The sequence below is a fragment of the Trachemys scripta genome, chromosome 2 (genome assembly GCF_013100865.1).
Source record: "Trachemys scripta elegans isolate TJP31775 chromosome 2, CAS_Tse_1.0, whole genome shotgun sequence".
NCBI classification, from domain to species: Eukaryota; Metazoa; Chordata; order Testudines; family Emydidae; genus Trachemys; species Trachemys scripta.
The window spans coordinates 272058872-272080688 of NC_048299.1; the positions used below are offsets into that span (position 1 = coordinate 272058872).

Sequence of the window (21817 nt, forward strand, 5' to 3'; positions counted from 1 at the left end):
CCTCCATTGAACACAAAGACAAAACTCCCAATGGACCATATCCTGCTTGCATTCATCATTACAAACTTCCACTAGCATCAGTGGGAGTTGGACCAGGACCTAGAATTTGGTTCTGTAAAGTCAGTTTGGTTCAAATCATTAGTTGGGTGACGAATGATCCCAAAGGAAAAATTTCACTTGTGACATCATCAGCCTTCACTCCATCTGGCTAATGCAATTTGCTCCCGGTATAACCCTTCAAAACACCGGAGTGCAACTGTTCTTGCCACATACAGGCACATACTTCTGCCTTTCAGACTAGCCAAAAAGCAAGACCAGATCTACTACTGCAAGTTCCCAGTAGGCCAAAAACGATCAAGATACTGTTCCTTGAATTCTTCCTGAGACCAACAAAGGCTTCCCACTATTTACAAATCAAAAGCATTTGGAGACAATCATCATCATCATTTTTTTTATTTATTTAAAACAAGGAATGCCTTGTCACTATTATATAAGAAAAAAAATATACATCCGCCTATTTATACCCATCCTCATCCAAGCATTCCAAAAAATATAATTCCTATTCATGCAGGTAGTTGCTGCACAAAAAATTAATAAAATAATAGCCTTCATAATAATAATAATAATAATAATTTTTATAAATAAGAGCAAAGTAACAAAAAAAAAACTCTATAGTTCCAACAATTTCCCCAATTTCTCTTAAAAAATTCTACTTGCACAACAAATTGTTGGAACGGTAGCAAATGGTGAAAGTAAATGTAGTGAAATCAATTATATTATTTGCTTTTGATTATTAATTCCATTGCTAGTTTTTCTTGTGTTTTTTTTATAATGCATACCAGTTTTACAAAGTGCATGCTTTATTTTTATTTTATTTTATTTTTAATTTTGAACTGGCAAGCTAAAATGATCCATCTTTTCCTGCCCCCCTTTTTTTTTAATGTTAATACAATCTAAAATCTAGCATTCAAAAATTGATCATGATACACCTGATATATTGACTGCTTATGACACATGCTTGACTTGGCAAAAACAAAACAAATTGGCTCCCCCGTCCCCTATTCTTTTGGAAGCAGTCTAAAAGTTAAAAGCAGGCTGGAACACAATTGCTTCAAGGGAAAAAAAATTAATACCTGATGCATTTTTGTCACATGGCACTAGTTGTGGAATTGCACACACACACACGCTCAACACACACGCGCACACGCACACAGCGACCTGCTTGAGAGGAAAATAGTTTATTAGGTCAGGAGTGCCAGTGGCACATGAAGGCTCCCAGCTTTGTGTGCAACTTTGGATTTGGTACCCACTTCATGTCACCTCGAATCCTCTGAAATCCACCGAGGGGGTAATGTAAGGCATACTTTGCTGGAACAGAATTAATCCATGCTTCATGCTCAAGAGCTGAGTCTCAGAGGAGGACTGGCTTTTTCTATTCCCTTTGGCCTCGCTCCGTCTCACTCAAGAAACAAAAAAGGTAATTGGGGAAAACAAGTAAAGCAAAAGACAAATCACTTTAAATGGACTTTCGCCTTTTCATCAGCCTGTGGTTATCTGTAAAGCTGTGCAACCCAGGTGAGATGGAGCTAACAGGAGATGGGAAAAGGCTGTTTTTTAATGTGCTTGGTGAGATCTCTTCTATCTTGTAAGAGATGGAGTGAAAGTACTGAGGATTCAGCTTGGAGCTGAACGAATTTTGGTGAGACACCATCCGGCTGGTGTACTCGTGGGACCTGTAACACATGCAGGAACAAACTGACTGAAGGTCTGTTACTTCGGCCTTGTACCGTGGCCGAACATGCTGGGCGTCCTCTTGAATGTGAATAATCATGCTGTTGCGGTTCCCTGCCAGGGATGCCCGCTCCTCGGCATCCCGTCTCTCGTCCTCACTGTTCATGGTTAAGAACCTGAGAACAACCAGATTTAGAAATGCCCCAATGACTGTCAACCCCACTAGAATGTACATAAAGCTAAAAGCCACGTAGAGTGGCTTCTTTTGGAGGGCCCCTTTGGTCTGCAGGGCCACATAGTCGCCAAACCCTATCGTAGTCAATGTTATAAAGCAGTAATAGTAAGCATGGAAAAAGCTCCACTCCTCATATTGGGAAAAGGCTGCTGCTCCAATGCAGAGGGTTCCCATGCAGGAGAAGAAACCCACAGTGACCATGTTTTCCATGGACACATCAGTGCTCCTCATCCCGCAGCACTTTTTGATCCGTTTCAGGAGGTACTTGACAAAGGTGTTCATGCGCTCGCCCAGGCTCTGGAACATGACCAGCGTCAGTGGGATCCCCAGGACAGCGTAGAACATACAAAAGGCTTTCCCGGCATCCGTCCCTGGGGCGGCATGTCCATAACCTGGAGAAGAAAAGGAAAAGATAGGAGAGTCAGCAAGGAGGGGGAATTCGTAAAGATTCCTCATCATACCGGCAGCGCAAATCATTAACAAAAATAACTCAAGCGCCCTGTCAACACCCACGTCTTCCCCAGGCATAATACTCTTTCTGGAGAAGTCAAAGCCACCTCTTTCAAAGTCTTTGGAAGGCACAAGTGACTCCTACATTAATGAGGACTTATTTGCTGCTGCAGCAGTGGAAGTGTTCAGCCTGGGAGTTCATGAGAACACTGCAGTGATGAACTGCCCTATTGTAACAGGGGGCTCCCAAAGCCAGCGAAAACCCTAGGTGTGCATATGCCTGAGGAGAAGACTGGATGAGGGAATGGAGAATCTATTCCATTGTGTTCCAATTTAAATAAAAGCCTTGTCCTTGTAAGCAAGCAAGAAGAGTGGCAACACTGCTTAATGGCAAACAAAATTATACAGAGTTCATTTGCTGGAGAAGTTTCACTTCCTTCCTGAAGGATTTACTATGTGTATAGCATAACATTCAACCTCCATAACTGGAAATGGTTGTCTTCACCAGGGCATTTAAAACAAAAACAAAAAAACCACACACACACACACCTGATACCTGGCATTGGAATCTGGTCCATTGCAAAGGCAGGGGATTTTGATGGCCTCAAAGGTAAGTATTCTCTGGCAGGAGTGATTCAGCAGTATCCAGAGAACCATCAGAGGTAGAGAAACCATCCCAAACCTCTCTCCAGTTTGTTGGTGGAATTTTAACAAGCTTCTCCTAGGGACCCTGTGAAAGACACTCATTGCTGGAAGACTGTAGGGTTTTGAGGGGAGGGTTAAGGCTTGCACAATTTTTAATTATAGAGGAATGCACAATTGACTCAGATCCTTCTATTATTACTAGAAATGGTTGGAACTATCATTATATCAGGTGACTCAGGGAGTCCAGGACCGGGTATGTGGAATGTTTCATGTTATATTAGTAGGGATATGAGAACTGGTTTGCATTGAGGGAGAACCTACCCAAACCAAACGGGATAAAGGTCTCAACTTTTAGATACTTATCCAGACTGAATTTAATCTCTAAGTGTGAAATTCACTCCCATGCAGAGAGATTGCACAAGGTCTTACTCACCACCTATTTTCCACTTAAGCCCTCCAAATAGGAATGTAAATGGTCTCTTGGCCCTCCACACAGGAGTGAATTTCTTTTGACATTTCCCCAATCGATACTGTAGCCCTACTCGGATATTTTCAGTCAGACTCTTGGCCCCAAAACTACCCATTTGCAGTGTGCACAGTATGAAATGCAACTAGTAGTTAGTTAGCTACACTGCTGCTGGTAACGGTAGTAAATTGTCCTGCACTTGGCTACTGATGCGATGAGCTAGTAATGCACTTTCACCCGAACTCAGTACTGAATCCCATGCAAAGTAGAAAGAAACACTGGTCTAGAAAAAGAAACAACAACTAGAAACTACATCTTCAAAGAGCCAGTAACAACCTTTATTAACTCAACTGCTAGTTGCTGGCAGCTGGATGGGGATATAAAAACAAGTCTGCAAAAAAAAAAAATAGAAACAAGTTATTTTTAAGATTACAGAAAGAACAAATTGATTCACCTGTTGTACCAGACCTTGTTTTCAGCTCTTTACAAAGAGCAGCTTCCAAATTTCCTGGGGGAATAAATGCCTCCCATAGATTGATGCTGGATTTGTTCCACCTGACTATCCCTCAATAAAGGCTATAATTGCCTCTCATTACTAAGATCAGCTTTTGAACTACAGGGGTGTTAATTAAAGCAAGGACATCTTCCCATTTTATAGCTTTAGTTACAGCTGATAAAGAGGAGGAAAGCTTCAGAAAATGTGATTTTCCAGATGGTGACAGAGATGGCAGTTGGTAGAAACAGCTTTCACTTTGGGCTCTAAAGAAAATGGTTAGGGATGAAAAAAGATTTCCTATGAAATTGTCCAATCCCACTCCGTAAGGATCCAGAGAGACAATTTAGGAAGATTATAATAAATTAATATTATGCACTTACAGAGCATCTTCCATCCGAGTTTCTCAAAGTATTTTACAGACCCAGTAATTAATTCACTTACAATATCCCTGTGAGATAGAGAAGCATTCGTAGCCCCATTTTGCAGGTAGGAAAGGTGAAGCACAGATAGATGGTGACTTCTCACAAGGTCACACAGCTAGAAAGAGAATGCTTACTATATAACTTTAGCCATTAGACCCTACTCACTGCATCAGTGTAGGTTTATACAATCTGATATGTTATATCACAGTTTGAACATAAACACGTAGAACAGAAAAGGCCTTTTTTATTGAGATGGAATCAGACCCTTAAAATAGGTTCATGAGTGCTAGGCAAAGAGCATTTCTTTAGTGCAGACAAGGCCTTGGAGCATACGTAGCTCTGTGGCACTGACCTCAGCGATTAACAGTGAAATGCTCTGAACTTTACAAAGCAAAGGCAAAACTCATTTGTTTCAGTGGTGCAGAATCAAGCCATAAACACTGTAAATCAGCAACAAGCAAATGATATTAGTTAAGTCCTTTAAGTTTTAATAATGTAGGTCTGAAATTTAAAATGGGACACTGTCCCTTTTAATTTCAAACTCACTCAGAGGCCCAATGTCAGAAGCCAGAGAGGGATCAAAGTTTGCCAGAAGAAAGTGGAGGATAAACAGTTTTTCTTACCTGTAAATAATGTTTCTCCAGTGGATAAGGTCAGGCTCCAACTAGATGGGTTTTACTTACAACAAGCCTCGGTGGACACAAGCGACCACTTCAGTAGCAGAAGATGACTGCCTACTAGGGTGACCAGACAGCAAATGTGAAAAATCGGGATGGGGTGGGGGGGTAATAGGAGCCTATATAAGAAAAAGACCCAAACATTAGGACTGTCCCTATAAAATCGGGACATTGGTCACCCTACTGCCTAAACAGGGTGTCTAGAGACACATGGGGGTAGCCGTGTTAGTCTGAATCTGTAAAAAGCAACAGAGGGTCCTGTGGCACCTTTGAGACTAACAGAAGTATTGGGAGCATAAGCTTTCGTGGGTAAGAACCTCACTTCTTCAGATGCAAGACACATGGTATTGGGTTTTCAACTTAGATCATTTTCACCACCCTGAGAAGGGTGTGAAGGTTATGCAGAGGACCCTAGGACCATGATATTGAGAAGACATCCACTTAAGAAGCTAAGGGACTGAAGAAAACCAGGGGACTTGGGCATCCACAAGAAAGGAGAAGAGGTCCATAAAGGTGACACACCATGTCTACATCAGGGAGTGGAGCTCCTTCTGCCAGGTTAGAATTTCTGCTTATTCTGAATGTGAGCAAGTTCGATGTGCCTGGGAGATGAGCAGCAGATAGAGGAAAGAGGTTTTGCTCTGCTCAGCTGAGCAGTAGGATCAAACAGTAGAGAAGCCCAACTCGTGGAGCCTTAACTTGGAGCAGGGCCATATCTATCTAGGTATCTAGAAGGCTCCCATCACTGCAGTATCTGGAATGGCAAAATGCAAGGACCTGGTTACAGCAGGCAGACATCTCTGAGTTGGTGGACTGGGAGAGTGATCCCTAACATTTAAAGAGACGTTACCAGATGGAACAGGGGGTGTACAAATGACTGTCACCTTGAATGGTGGGAACAAAGTGGCTTCCGTACCCATTCTTTCCCTGTTATGCCCAGATGCTTGCTTAGGCTTCACCGATGGGATTCTTCAGTTGTGTCCTGGTTTGGAGAAGGAAAAGTCAGGCATGAGGAACATGTCGTGTCTCAAAGTGTTATCCCTGTTTTGAGCCAATCTGTGTCAATTGCAGTTTCCTCCCCAGCTACAGCTGAGGCAATATGGAGGTGTCCGGTTCCCCCAACAGTCATGCAGAATGGTTGAGAGGTTTAGTCATGAGAGGCAGAGACTCGGGTCACCACAGCCTCATCCCAAATGGGTCACTGAGTTATTTTCTTCTTTGCTGGCTCTGAGGGATGCCTCTGGTACTCAACAGCACACTAAGGACAATTCTGGAAAACCAGCGAGATCTAAACACTCTTGTTTGCTCTGTTCTTAGCAGAGTATAACTTGGGAGGCTTGAGGCAACTTGCTTTGTTCCATTAAGTTGGCTGTTCCATTGCTTGCTTGTGCCCTTTTAAGTATAAGGGAAAAGAAAACCCACTTAGTTTGAGGCCAGCACTGTCCAGTCAGGGAGAAATACTTGGTTACTTTCCTTTCAAGCTTCTAAAAGAGTAGTACAGACATGGTATTGGCATCTTAAAGTCCCACTTATCCAACAAGGTGAATTCCATTGGATCACATTGAGTTCCTGTGAGAAGACAGATGCTCCCAGGACAGCTGGGAGTATTAAAGCACCAGCACTAAGCAAACAATGAAATGTAACTGAGATTGTGCATCTTATCACCTGGAATAAACAAGTCAATGATAATTGGTATAATAAATTAAAAGGGAAACAAATCCTAAACATTCCCAGTGCAGCATGTCTACACTGTGGCCACCCCATTTAGACCATTAGCAGTCCAGGGCACAGAGTCTGTGTCTGTACTGTGTCCTGTGCTCTCAGTTCTTTGGACAGGTGTGGCTGCATCCTAGGCCCTCGTACCAGACCAAGCACATGGTCAGGGCTTACCAAATCATCCTATCAAAAATGAAACGTACAGACAACAAGCTATTTGGTATTTGTAATCAGTGTCAAACCCACGGGGAAGCTGCAGAGCTGCTAGGTTCATTCACATTTGCACTCAGTTTTTAGACCATCTCGAGTCCTGAAGCAGCACAGCTCTCAGTGTTAGTCAGGGGGAGAACTGTTTCCTCTGGGGAGCAGGATTTATTGCCTCTTTCCTTCTCATATCATTCACTGCAGTGACGGACACTTGGCATCTCTCACCGGGCCGTCTCTTCTTTGACAACAGCATGTGCAAAAAATGAACTGCGCCAGCCCCGTGACTCAACCCTTTCTTACTCATTCTGGCTGCAGCTCCGCAAGGCAGATCATGAAACGGGAATGATGGCATCTTCAGCTCAGACAGGGAGGCATAATTCAGATAAAAAAAGCCAAGCTGATGTCACAGGTTCACGTCAGAGGTTTATCGACATCAGGGAAAGTGCCCTGGAGAATTACCGGCACTTTTCTGACTTCAGCGCCACCACTTCAAATGGAAGGGAGAGGAAGCCGCATCCTTGTCATTGTAAAGATGAAACCGGTCGACGTCAGGGTTTGGCAAGGGGGCTCTGGAGTTGGCTCTGCTACCAGGCTTGCTGTGACCAAAAGCCATTCCCATCTGCTCAGTGGCAGGTGTGAAGGGAGCTGGTGGGCTTAAAGGAAAGCACTATCACAGCCGGTATTCTCAGAAGACAGGCCGAAGACTGAATGAACCATGGTGATTGAACTCTCTTCTTGCCCATAGAGATGACCCCTTCGGGCTGGAGGCACACTGCATAGAAACGTGCACTGCTGCCGTCCGTGGAACACATTTGTTCTGGGCAGATTTCAGTCCTCAGGGCTGCCAATGATTTAAAAAAATGACAGTAAGTAACAGGCCCTGCCCAAAACCAGCACAGCAAACTGTTATGGCCCAAAGGGCTTCCCAGCACCAGTGGAGAAAGGTGTTAATCCCGTTAGCGAATCAAAGGGGTTCACCGTTCTTTTTCCCAGGCAGCCTTTCAGTGAAGAAATCCATTTATTCAGCAATGTTATCATCCACTGCCATAACACCTCAGGCTGTGCGCTCATTGGAGCTCTTTTTAAAAGGATGGGGCATGATTGTTATTGGATGGGAGACATCCAAGGAAAATCCGTGTGCTGGAGGAAGCAGTACTGTGTGAGGACAAGTTTCCCTAGATGCCAACATAAGCCAGTGACCCAACATGGTGCTGGGTGGCGCTGTGCTCCTGGAGCGCCCATCTTTCCCATCTTCTGACCACCTGAAGTTATTAAACATCCCAGGCAATTTTCTGCAAGATTGGAGGGCTAATCCCAATTCCTGGCTACCTTCCTGTTTGATTATATTCTGCTGAATTAAATTTCCCCTCCAAGTTTCCGATGGAGTTATTACTCTCCCTGTCTGTTGCGTAGCATAGCTGCTGCGTTCCACCCCAGATGTAGCTGCATATCAGTGATGACTGGAGTGATATCCAAGCCAACTAAGCTATTCAGCCACCCAGAGAAAAGAAGGTAAACAAATCAGATTCCTGTCAGAAAAGCAGCAGCTCTCCATCTGATCTGTGCTCTGAGTCTGGTTCATGTGGATGAAAGATGTGTTGTTAATATAGCCATCCTCCCTGGCATTCAAGCACACAGTCTGGAAGTTACTTTTGACTCCTCCCTCTCCCTTGTCCCATGTATCCAAGCCATCTTTTTGTTCCTCACCTAGCACAATGCAGTCCTGGACCATGACCAAGGCTCCTAGGCACTGCAGGAATACAAATAAATACAAAACAACAATATCCAAATCTTGCTGCCTTTTTCTTCCTGAACATCTCCAGGATCCACCCTTTTCATTCCCTTCCTACAGCCAGGTTCAAGCCCTCATTATATCTTGTCTCAACTACTGCTACATCCTCCTCTCTGGTCTCCCAAACACACGCATTGTCCACCTTCAGCCCATATAAAATGCAGCTGCTAAAGTCATACACCACAACACAATGGCTCTCTCTCTCATTACAGGGTGACGTGGTGACATGTGGCGATATCACACACTGCTGTGAAGATGTCATTGTCACAGATAGGAACCCTGCAGAGTTTGGGGAAAGTCCACTGCAACCTTTATGTAAAAGTAGGCCGGTACAGCGTACCAGCAAGAAGTAGCCGCTGCTACTGGCCCATATGCAGCCAATGTTAAAGTTTCCCAACCCCACCCCCACCCCTGTCAGCAGCCCTGCCGAGAGGGACCATAAGTCGTCTGTGTTACTTTCATCTCTGGGGGTGGGTGTCAAAATCTTAGAGGTATCCCCTATGAAGATACCTTGTATGAGGGTGGCTCAGTTTATAACAACTGCTCATCTTTCCTCTGCTACTATACCTGTTTGGAAATTACACCGAATAGTTCATGTTATATCAGAGTCCACAGGGCGCAGAAGGTGACTTGTGTGGCTTTGTTTTCACTGGGAATCTTTCTTGTTGAACTTGAATCACGTTTTTAAGTTGCTCACATAAAACAAGTTTAAATGAGCCTCAGCAGAGACTTGGCTGGATCTGTGGATCCCTCCAAGAGACAGGCAGGGATGTAACAGGCAGGAGGAATGGGCTGCTTCTCCTCTGATCGGCTAAGTTATATGTCAGGTGCCAGCCTGAGCCATTATTCTTGAGGGCGGGAGGCCAAGCCAGATCTCTGTACATCATGAGTCATGAGACAGTTAACTACCTCAGCCTACAAAATTACCCCAGGAGCAGGAATGTCTGTAAGCAAATCGGAGAGACTGAATCAAACGCCTGCCAGCAAACTGAACAGATGACAGCAAAGCAGCAGAGATGAAACATTCCCTCAAAAGATAGATAATGGCTGCTGTGTCAGCACATCCCTGTCCTCTTCAAGTCACGGGCTGGTTTCTTCAAAATCTTGTTTCCTCAAGCACTTTTAGTTCATGTTATGGCCTAAATTCACTGCACAGAATCTTCGCTACCTAGATCTTCCCTGGCTTATGAAACTTGTACCTTCTGTTTTAGCAAGGCCTGTCTAGTTATTGTAATTGTTTTCTTTCACATATCTCTGTGTAGCAACAAGATGCCCTAAGTGCCAACATTTCCAATCCATGTAATGTACATGTGCTACGCACGATAAGTGGTGGCATGAATACCCCTGCCATGACTGTCACACACACATATTAATAGACTTCTTGTTAGGTGAGCAGCAAAGAACACAGGCACTTAAACAGACACTTGAGAAAATAAATAATGCTTCTGTTGCTTAGTAAAGCTAGCCAAAAACAGGTTTTTCTGGACAGCTGGGGGGAATAACAGGGGCAGGCCATCAACCAAGAAAACCTGCTGCACAGTGCTAAGCAGAACTCCATGAATCAATAGCCCCACCTGATCTCAACTGCTGTGCCTGCCTTTGGTGGGAAGATACATTTCTTAGACAATCTTTGGGTACTGCCCCACCAAGGGCCACATTCAGGGCCAGATATAGAGGCAGGCAACCCAGGTGACCACCTGTGGTGCCAGGCTTGGGGGCCACCAAGCTCAAAGTGCAGTTTTTGTTGTTAGCATGAATAAATACAGATGTACAGATCCTAGCATGCACATGTATTGTCTTATATGACAGGGATAAATTGTGCATGCAAATCATGCATCAAAGTCATGAAATGGGCTACAAATGCAATAGAAATAAGGTATTCAAAAGTTTAACAAATGGAGAGGGGGCGCCAAAGACGCTCCTCGCCTCGGGCACCATCATTTGGTCTAGGACTGGGCTGGCCACACTGATATTTACCAGTGGCTTGAGGGCAACACTTAATGTGTGTAAATTGAAGCCAAGTGAAGCCAAACTCTTTTTTAACACGGGGCTGTAGACCATATAGACTACAGGTCCACTTCTATCGAGATGGAGTATTGCATGCAAAATTCAGAGGTCCTTGTATATTCCCTGAGATGGGACTGCCTTTGAGTAGACTTCCCAGTGCTTTTCTAGGTGGTCAATGCAAGCAGCGCACGCAGCCCCCACCTACAGCCCACCCCTGCTTCACCCGTGGGTCTTTGATGGATCAGCCTCCAGAGGAAACAATTGCAAATAGTGCTTTAAAGGCAGCATTCACCCTACTCCGTGCCATGCATTCAGGGGGTGCATACATGCAGGTCAGACAATGTGGCCTTGTAGGTAAATAACTAATGTATTTTGAGGAAAGATGGAGCCAGTGAGATGAACTGGTTAAAAACAAACCATTAGAAATGGGAAGAAAATAGTGAGCAACTTCCAAAAAGGGTTTAAAAATAAAAATATCTTGCTTTTCAATTAAAAACCAAAACCTAAATAATGCAATTTTTGAAAACCAAACACATTTATATTGGAACGGGGAGAAGGATTGGTTTTTCATCATATAACTAGAACATTTGGAAAGAAATGAAATTTTTCTGTGACAATTTTTGTTTTCAAAAAAGGCTGTTTAAAATTTTTTTGAAATGACAAATTTTGACTGGTACAAATTATTGATACCTATTTTGTAATAGTAAGTATGCTGGGCACTGTAGGCTGTAACCCATTATCTCTATTGCTTCAATTCTGCTGTATCTCATTATCTTGTACATTTTCTTTTTTACTGACAAGGTAAGAAATAACTGGGACTGCCAACAATTCTCTTTACCCTTTAATAAAAAACCTAATAAGTAAAAAGGCCAATGTATCTGTTCTTTCACACAATGTTCTTAGAGTACTAGAAATCAGAAGCCTGTTAGATAACCTAGTCCAGCTCCCAGACAAAGCAGAATGACTCCCTTACGTATATCCACTAGTGTTTTGTCCAATGTCTTGTCTAATCTGAAATATTTCAAGTGACAAGGTTAGTTCAGAGGAAGCCTATGGAAACTAAGGGCACAGAGCCTGTTTCTCTCATTTGGCGCGCTCTCTCTCTCCCCCTCTCCCCCTGCTGTTTCACCTCCATTCCTCTCATTGTGTTTGCTGTCTCATCTAACTCCTGTCACATATGAGAGCAGACATGACTAGCAGCAGCTTCTTTGTTTTATCTCACAGGAGACGTGGTAGCTGCATCTCCCCAATGGCATGATGCTGCGTATAGAACTCGGACTGTTGAGAGCTCAGTGCCGCAGCCAGGATTGGCTTGGATGTTTCATGACACCATACTCTTTTGAGGCTGAATGCCTACTCCAAAGCCAATTCTGTTTCGTCCATCATTTTTCCTCTCTATGGCCATCATCCAATATGTGCCAGAGCCACACAGGGCAGACTCCAAGGAGTGCTGGTGCAACATCCCAAGCAAAGTTTACGGAATATTAATGCCGCTTTCCCGGGGATGGATGGATGGAACTACACCTGCAGGAGAAAGTGCTCTAATAGCTCTGCTCCGCACAGGTGCCACGGTAGAACACACTTCTCCGCTGACAGAAGCAGTGTATTCTGTTAAGTCACAATAATAATGAACACATCACTTCAAAGCATGGAATGAACATTAAACTAATCCTCAGAACCTCCTTTTTTATTTGTTACTGCTGCACCCTGGGCCTGATTCTCCTCTGCCTTGTGTAGTCACTTCTGCAAAGCAGCTATTTGGTGGCTTCAGACCATTCCCAGAGGACAAGAGTCCATATGACAGAACAGCCATCACAACGGGTATCTTGCTGACCTTTTCTGCAGACATGCCCTGAACAGAAAGGGTGTTGCAACTGAGCTGTGCCCTCAACACTAGCCTCCCCAGGGCAGAACTGAGCACCAGCGTGAGGCACCATGAGGGAAAGCTTCCAGTGCTACTGCCTGTGCTGACCTTGCTCTTGGGAGCGAGGATACCAGCCTCCCCCAGACTGTCCACCAGGGAACTTTCTCCTGACTTCAATTTACTTCCGAAAAAGAAATAAACAGTCAATAGCAACAGCCCCTCCATCCATTCTAGGGCTCCCACCTAGAGACTCTGTAGTGCTGCCCTGGCACCGACCACGGTGGGGCCTGCAGCTTCCAAGTACTAAGGGGCTGGGAAGAGGGGGGGGGGGGGGATTCCTTTATCCAACCGTACAAGGGCACTGGCATTTCAGGGATGGGGCAGAGGTTTGGGTCAATTTAATGCTGCTAATCAGATCATCCTTCCTGACTCTTTCCTAAGCCGACCATTATTTTGCTCTGGATTTCCGGCTGGTCAGTTGTTGACAGTTTGTCAGGACTACAGCTGAGCCTGGGCAACTTACTAAAGAAATAAACAATGCAGCAAATCAGCAGCCAGATGCCCTCCCAGGATAAGCTCACTTTGGACTCAGTATACACCGCGGGGGGACTTAGAAGAGCAGCCCAGCTGGCATGCTGGATTCTTATAAAAATAATGATCCTCCAGTCACCAGGATGGGGGGAAGTCACTGGATTCAATGGCAAAGGGAAGGAAGGAGCTGACAGTGAGTCTCTGGGTTCAGAAGACTTGCGTGCATCACAGTATGGGCTATTTAACCATTTACAGCGGTAGGGCCAGATTCTCCACTGCCTTGCACCTTGTGCCATCATTTGCCAGCGTGGGTGCAAAATACTAGGATTCAGATTTGGCAGCATTTGACATTCCCTTTGCACTGATGTAAAAGACTGTCCAGAATGCAGGGCAGTGGAGAATCAGGCCTGGAGCATTTCTGAGTCCAGTTTTTCCCCACTCAGCTCACATTCCCTCCATCTGATGGTGTTCTAATTGTTGTTAACGAGCTCAAAGCACTTTTAGGAAGCTGAATTCATATTTCGCCCCTATATCCCTTCTCTCCACTTGCTGCTCCTCTTCTTTCTCTGAAGATGTCACTGGTTTGATCCATGGGTCACATCACAGACATTCCCAAGACAAATCATGCCTAGAACAAGATCTCAAACTGAAGCGAATCATAGAGACAAGTAAGAAAAGATCTATTACGTCATGTTGTCCATTCCCAGGGCCAAATGCAGGCTGTTCCGTACGGTATATTCTCCAGGGCTTTGTCGAGTCTTGTTTAAATGTTTGCAATAACAGGGCTTCTGCCATTTACCTTAGGAGATTAGTCCACTGTCCAATAGATCCTGCAACCAGGAAGTCTTTCTGCTATGCAGCTATGTTTTCTTCTCTTCTTTTTCCCATAATTATTACTTCTATACCCCCATATCCCAGACACAATTTCTCTCCTTCCTTGATGTTTAACTCCCTTGAAATACTTGAGATAGTTATCGCCTCTCACCATAGTCAATAAGCTTTATATATTGAAGAATTCATGGCACAATCCTGCACTGAAATCAGATGTTTTACAGCTTTAGCTTACTTATGCAAATGTAGTTTTTAACACTTTCCCCACATGCAAATCCTTTCCTTGAGCATTCTTATTACTCTTTTCTTAATTCCCTATAATTCTTCAGGATCTTTCCAGGATCTTTCCTAGCAATGTACACAGTCTGTCACATGATGACTTTGCCTCTGTAGCTCCAAAGGGCCACGTCTTTTTAAACTATCCCATTGCATTACAAACTCATACTGAAATTGCCATTCATTATCACCGCTAGGTCTTATTTCATCACTGCTTTCCAAGAATCTTTCTCTCCCTGCACATCTGTGATGCAGACTAAGATTTCTGTCCCTTGATCAGATATATATAGGGCAATAATAATGCCTGTTTCACCTCGGATCACTGTTTCATTGAACACGTCACTGAGATATGTTTAGAATGAAAACAAATATAAGTTTATTCAACAAAGAGTAGAAATTCAAGTGATAGCAAGTAAAAGTATTGGAAACAGATGGTTACACATAAAATAACATCATAACACACAATCTAGAGCCTAGACTTAACTAGCTACTTTCCTGTCTTATACAGCAATGCTCACCCAAAGTCCTTCCCATGTTTTACAGCCAGGCTTGGCTCTGCTCTTATGTCCATGAGACAAGTCACCCTGTCAGCTTGCCTCCTCATAAATCCGATCCCCTCCTGCTGTTTATTTCTTCCTGTAAATTTCCTCTTTTAAAGCCTCTGCAATCACTCAATCAGCATTTGGCTCAAGCATCCACAGGGCTGGATTTAGACCTTATGCACCCCTCAGCACGGCATCTTCAGTGTCCCTCCCCCTCCTCCCGCCTACAGCTGACCTTCATGTTGCACACAGTTTTAGAGAGGTAAGGCGCCCCTAGAACGCCAATGCCCCTGGGCATGTGACTACTGTGCTGAATTGGAAATTCAGCTCGGAGCATACACTGTGAGACATATGATGCCTGGCACACACATGACCAGACAGAGGGATAAGCGTGTGTTACCTCCTATTTGAAATGAACCCTGTATGAGACCAGGAGGTGACATGTCTTAACAACAGAACTTTCAGTCTAGACACATAACTCCTTAAATATTATCTGTACACACATTCCACAACCATTACGATGTCCAGTGAGCTACTGGCTCTCAGTAGAGACCTCACATGCCACCCTTTAGTGAATTATTATGCACATATTCAACCCAGAGGAGCCACGTAAATCTCTGTGCAACCCCTGTGCCCTCTGTCACTTGGCATCAAGAGGCCCCTGGGTCACAGAGTTCAACTTGCTCAGAATTCAATTGTGATGTGCTGGGAACCCTTCACAAAGGCAGGAGCCTAAGTGTCTCATGTCTTGCACAACTCAGCAGGTCCATTTGATTGGTATGTCTTAGTAAGAGGGTGAGTACTTTCAGGACGGAATACAGGGGCTTGTGGGGTAATGATCCCTGCAAAGTTACAAATGAATCGAGCTTCTTCCCATCTTTAACTGGTCTGAGAAATGTAGACTGGAAGCTATCTGGAAAGCTTTCACTGAAAGGGTCTCAGGTGTTGACCCTTAAAGACCCTAGTTAAATATGTGTTGCCAAAAGTAACCAAGAAACAGAATGTTTTAAATGTCAAATAAAAATCACTTCCTGTCTCCATTAAACATTTCATCAGTAGCTGTGATGACATTATCCTACTGGTTCTCCTGCAGTCCACAGAGACTTACAAAACAAAGGCTGAGGAGAGATAGGATTGCTCTCTATACACCAGAGAGATAAATACCAGGGAGGGAGAGGAGTTATTTAAGTTATGGGCCAATGTTGTCACAAGAACAAATGGATATAAACTGGCCACCAAGAAGTTTAGCTTGAAATGAGATAAAGGTTTCTAACCATCAGAGGTGTGAACAGCCTTCCAAGGGGAGAAGTGGGGGGAAAATAATCTAACTTGTTTCAAGACTGAGTTTGATAATGTAATGGAAGGGATGGTATGATGAGACTGCCTACAATGACAGATGGCCCATCCGTGACTGCCATTAGCAAATATCTCCAATAGACCGAGATGGGACACCAGATTTGGAGGGCTCTGAGTTTACTACAGCGAATTCTTTTTCAGGTGTCTGGTGGGTCTTGCCTACATGCACAGGACTAACTGATCACCAAATTTGGGGTCAGTCAGGAATTTCCCCTTGGGTCAGACTGGCAGAAACCCTGAGAGTTTTCACCCTCTTCTGCAGTGTGGGGCACAGGTCACTTGCTGGTATAGACTACAGTAAATGGTGGATAACTCTGTAACTTGAAACCTTTAATTCAATATTTGAGTAATTCAGCCAGAGGTTATGGGCCTACTACAGGGGTAGGTGGGTGAGGTTCTGTGGTCTGCAATGTGCAGGAGGTCAGACTAGATGATAACGATGATCCCTTCTGGCCTTAAATTCTATGAGTCTTGATAGTCTTCCGTGGGAAGTAGTGTGGCATCACTAGCTGCCTTATGGAGCCTAGTAAAACTAAGTACATTCAGTTAACCCCCTTTGAGAGAAGCAGGCTGGTAATATACAATAGCAAGAGAGGCTGTCACAGGCGGTCAGAGCTCGCCTATGATCTCTGTAAGATACTGATATTTTCTCTCTAGTAGACTCCTTCTTTTCAATTAAACTAAGATTTATAAAAGCATAACAATTGCCTTCATAGGTAGTTTCCAGTGCATTTACAGGCTTATCTTGTTTTATTTACTGCTGTAGCCGCCATAAATTTCACCCCGATAAAAAAAAAATCAATCTTTGCAAACTCTGAGAAGAGGTCTTTATATGCATAGATTTTGAGTGTGGTGTCTCCTCAGCTTTCAGAGAGACGCTATGGCTTTCCACATTCAAGACGAAGGCTAAAGGAAAGGCTATGTAACTTCCCTTCACTGGGCTTGGGCTGATCTACACTAGAAAAGCCATATTGGCATAACTATTGGGGTGTGATATTAGTACAAGTCTTGTGTGGACGCCGTTATACTGGTATATCTTATATCACGTCCCAAATGGAAATAAGCAATACCAATATAAACACTTTTATACCAGTATAGCTGTATCCACATTAATGGGTTTTGCCACTTTTACTACACCAATATAGTTAAAGCAGCAAAACTTCCTAGAGTAGACAAGTACTAGGTTAAAGGAATGGAATGGTGGGTTCACTTCTAAGCACGCTGGGTGAGGAGGACCATAAAGCAAAAGGGCTAGAATGGCTCTGTAAAATGGGGATAATAGACCATTAAGATTCATCTGCTATTGGAACTGGAAAAGGTTCAGAAAAGGGTTACAAAAATGATTAGGGGTGTGGAACAGCTTCCTTATGAGGAGAGATTAATAAGATTGGGACTTTTCAGCTTGGAAAAGAGAGGACTAAGAGGGGATATGATAGAGGTCTATAAAACCATGACTGGTGTGGAGAAAATAAATAGGGAAGTGTTGTTTACTCCTCATAACACAAGAATTAGGGGTCACCAAATTAAATTAATAGGCAGCAGGTTTAAAACAAACAAAAGGAAGTATTTCTTCACACAATCAGCCTGTGGACCTCTTTGCCAGAGGATGTTGTGAAGGTCAAGAGTGTAACAGGGTTCCAAAAAGAACTAGATAAATTCATGGAGGATAGGTCCATCAATGGCAGGGACGGTGGCCCTAGCCTCTGTTTGCCAGAAGTTAGGAATGGGTGATGGGGATGGATCACTTGATGATTACCTGTTCTGTTCATTCCCTCTGGGGCACCTGGTAGTGGCCACTGTCAGAAGACAGGCTACTGGGCTAGATGGACCTTTGGTCTGACCCAGTATGGCCATTCTTATGTTCTCAGCCAGTTCCAATATTTGCAAGCACTTGAATTTCCCCCAGTTTGGAGGAAGCTGCTTTTTTAACTTTTTGCTTCTTTGTTGCCATCCTGTCACTATGCTCAAGATCATGGTCAAGAGCTAGCCAGTGGGCAGACAGCGCTAGGCTTTGAAAGGCTTCCTGCAGCTACTGGAATGGTATTAAACACCACTGTCCCAGGTTCTAGTTTCTCCAGATCAGTGACTGCTTCCCTCATGTCAACAGTCAGAGAATTTATTTTACCCTCCTCTGAAGGAAAATCTCCCAAAGTAGTCTCACTCTTGCTGGCAAATCTAGATTGCACTGCTGGGCAACTGAGTACTTGCGCAGTGAGACCAGTCATTGTTTCCCCAGCAGCTGTACCTAGCCTCGAGCAGCAGCAGTGCTCGGACAGGCAAAGCCCAGCTCATGGTCACTCTGCATAAAGACTCAATGGTGATTCAATCAGATTTACATAAGGAACTGGGTCAAAAAAAGCTAAGTATATATCATGAATGAAATGAACAATTTTTGTTGTGTTCAAAAATCTTCTTTACATTTTTTGTTTTTTAAAAGAAAATGTTCAATTTTTTAAAGTTTTATTAAAAAAGCATAAAAAAAATTGTGGTTTTTAATTTAAGGTTTTTGTTGGTTCCTCTCTCCCATTTCTCTCCCAAAAACCAGAAAATGCAAAAAAAAAAAAAAAATACAAAAATTGGAAAACCACAATAAAACTGTTCACAATTTTTTAAAAAATTTGCAATGTTTTATTTCAAAACTTTTATTTAAAAATATTTTGACCACAATGAACATTTTTCACAAAAATGTTAATTTTGATCAAAAAGGCATTTTTGTTTTGAAAAAAAGTGAATGGAAAAAGGTTGATCTGTTCTATTTATATATAACTGGAGCCAAGGAGGCAGTGGTAAAGTTTGGATTAGGTTTACCCAATCAGGATTCATAGAATTATAGATCAGAGTTTACCTACATGGAAACATCTAGTGACATTAGTATGCTGGTATAATTATATTGCTGTAGTGATACTAGTCTAACCTGGACACTCTTCTTCAGAATAATCGTAGCATTTTTAATTAGCTTAGAACAGAAAAAAGGCCACTATTGTCCCCTTGGGTTGTTGTACTGGTGTAGTAGTGCTGGTAAATTTCCCCAGGTAGAGAAGCCTTGAGATCTTTTAAACTGTTGTCATGAGATTTTGGCCTCAGTTGACTAAAATCATTTCAGATAGTCAATTGTGTGAGATCTTTCACACTCCTCAGATGTGGAAACACCAGGTTCCACCTGCATCCAAACAAGAATCAGAAAAATCAGACTCCTTCCAGTTTGGGATCCAGCCTGGAATCAAAATGGAAGCAAAAGTTGATATAGAGATTTGAATCCAGAACCCACTTCTCCATCATTGTAATCTGAATGGATTTAGACCAGAATGAGCCATCTGTAAACATTCAAGGAACCTTATTTTGATCTCACTTAATCTGGTGTAAATCAGGAGCACCTGCACTGATGTTAATGGATTTATAGTAGTGTAAAACAAGTAAAAATTAGATCAGACTTCAGACCACTATCCCAACAATTAATTGGAGACAAAGCAGCGCTCTGATGCTTCGAAGGTGAAGGCTAAGAACCAAACCAGACACTGCAAATTGTTCTCCAGCAAATGACCCATGGAATGCAGGCTAGGATATGTGCAGTATTGAATCTCAAAACTGACAGACAATCCCAATTAGGTATTCTAAATGCCAGGAGGGTTCTACTTTGCCAATATGCTTCTAGTTACCAGCAAAGCCTTTCACACGAAACAAATCAAGTGGGTTTTTTCTTTCTTCTTTAGGGTTTACAAAACATGAAGCCTTTTCCATGCCAGACACACACAACCTACTGTAAGCTCATGGGAGGCAACAGAGTGAGACACGCCATTTAATGTACCTCACTAGGCATAAGCAGAGTAATCCATCATTTTTGTTTTCCATTTCCAGCAAATAGGAATAGACAAACTGGCTGGGATAAAATAAGAAACCACCTTCCAAAGTTTAGGTCAAAACTCTAACCTATTCCTTTCTCTTTAAAAACCATTCTCTTAATCTTTTTAACCTCATATTTTTCATTTTCTCTCACTTCAGAGTTCCTGGGTTCCAGGTAGACCAAAAAAATCAAATGGACAAAATATTTCCTTCTGGTATCCATCACTGTCATATCTGAGGTGCCCGACAGCATTGATTATCACAATTATTTATTATTTTGTATTGCTTTAGTACCTGGCAGCCCAAATCATTGTGCTTGGAGCTGTACAAACACACACAAAATTATGGCCCCGATTCTTCTTAAAATGCCTGTGAAGCTGGGCATTTTCATCCTCCCTTTACAGCTAGAGAATGAAATGTGTCTAGGAGGATGTGTCTGGGAGGGATGGGATCAAACAATGAAAGTAAACATTGAGACTGACTCTCAAGAAAGACTGTCTGACAGGGAAACGTTCCAAGCAATAATTTCAAGGACAATGGAGTAAGCCCATCACTCGGGACATTTAAACTTAACTTGGGTGAAACATAGGGACCACTTCTGCATGTACAGGGAGATTGGGTGAGATAAAACAATAGGTCTTTTCCTCTTTGATTTCTAGAAGCCAAATTCTCCTCTAAGTTTCATCCTCTGTAAACCCAGAGTGATCCCACTAAATTCAGTGAAGTTACTTAGGATTTGCAATACTGTGACTGGCAGCAGAATTTGGCTTGGTGATTGACATTCCAAACCCACAATTTAGTCCCCTGAGCTCTCCCTCAGGCTGCACAGCACAGTACCAATGATATCATCGCTGGCAGAGAGAGGGACTGTAAAATATGAATATTTGGCTTCTACTTGACACTAGCTGAGCCTGCATCTAACTAGCTTGGCCAGAGCGAGGCCCCCTTTCAGCTCGACTGGCAGAACAGACACCTACCATGAGGGATGCAGGTTAAGTTTGAGTTGTGGGAGTGTGCAGGGCACCCAAGTTATGAAACTGGTGTATATATGGAAGGAGCAATGCTTCTATGTGTTTGCTATAGAGTCCGCCCATCAGAGGCAAAAATATTTATCTTTTCTTTTTTAATTCTGCAAGTGCACATCATGCTCAACCCCACCCCCCAAACGCTGCCCCCAAGATATACCACACTGTCCTTCGGCCAGGGGTTCTCAACCTTTCCAGACTACTGTATCCCTTTCAGGATCCTGTCTGAAGCCTGAGCCCTGCCACCCATGGCTGAGGCCCGAGCTCTGCTGGCCAGGGCTGAAGCATGTTAATTAGCTTTGTGGCCCCTCCGTTGCGTGGGGCCCCAGGCAATTTCCCTGCTTGACACCCACAATGCCAGCCCTGCACTTGTGACCCCCTCAACCTATCCTGTGACACACACACACACACCCCAGATTCATGATCCCCAGGTTGAAAAACACTGATCTAGATGAGTTGATGTACCTCCTGGAAGACCTCTACATACCCCAGGGGTACACATACCCCTGGTTGAGAACCACGGCCTTAGGCCAAACCCTCATTGCAACAAGAGTTGCAGGTGCTCAGCAACTCTCAAAATTTGGCCCTGAGTAACAAAGAAAAACCTCTTAATGGGGTTAATGGCGAGAAAGGGAACATGGTGTCAAGGAACCTAACTGTGTCAGCAGCAGGATTTTTTTCAAGGCTTTGAAGTAAATGCTCCATTTC

The 21817-nt window shown here is 43.4% G+C and overlaps 1 protein-coding gene across 1 annotated transcript in view; it reads right to left on the bottom strand.

Moving 5' to 3' along the window:
- Positions 1-650: 650 nt before the first annotated feature.
- The window catches only part of KCNK9 (potassium two pore domain channel subfamily K member 9), a 118870-nt gene continuing 97703 nt past the window's right edge, over positions 651-21817 (bottom strand). The window contains exon 2 of the mRNA XM_034759467.1: positions 651-2358. Within this exon, the coding sequence (XP_034615358.1) occupies positions 1517-2358 (842 nt within the window). The 3' untranslated portion in view covers positions 651-1516. The remainder of the gene's footprint in view (positions 2359-21817) is intronic.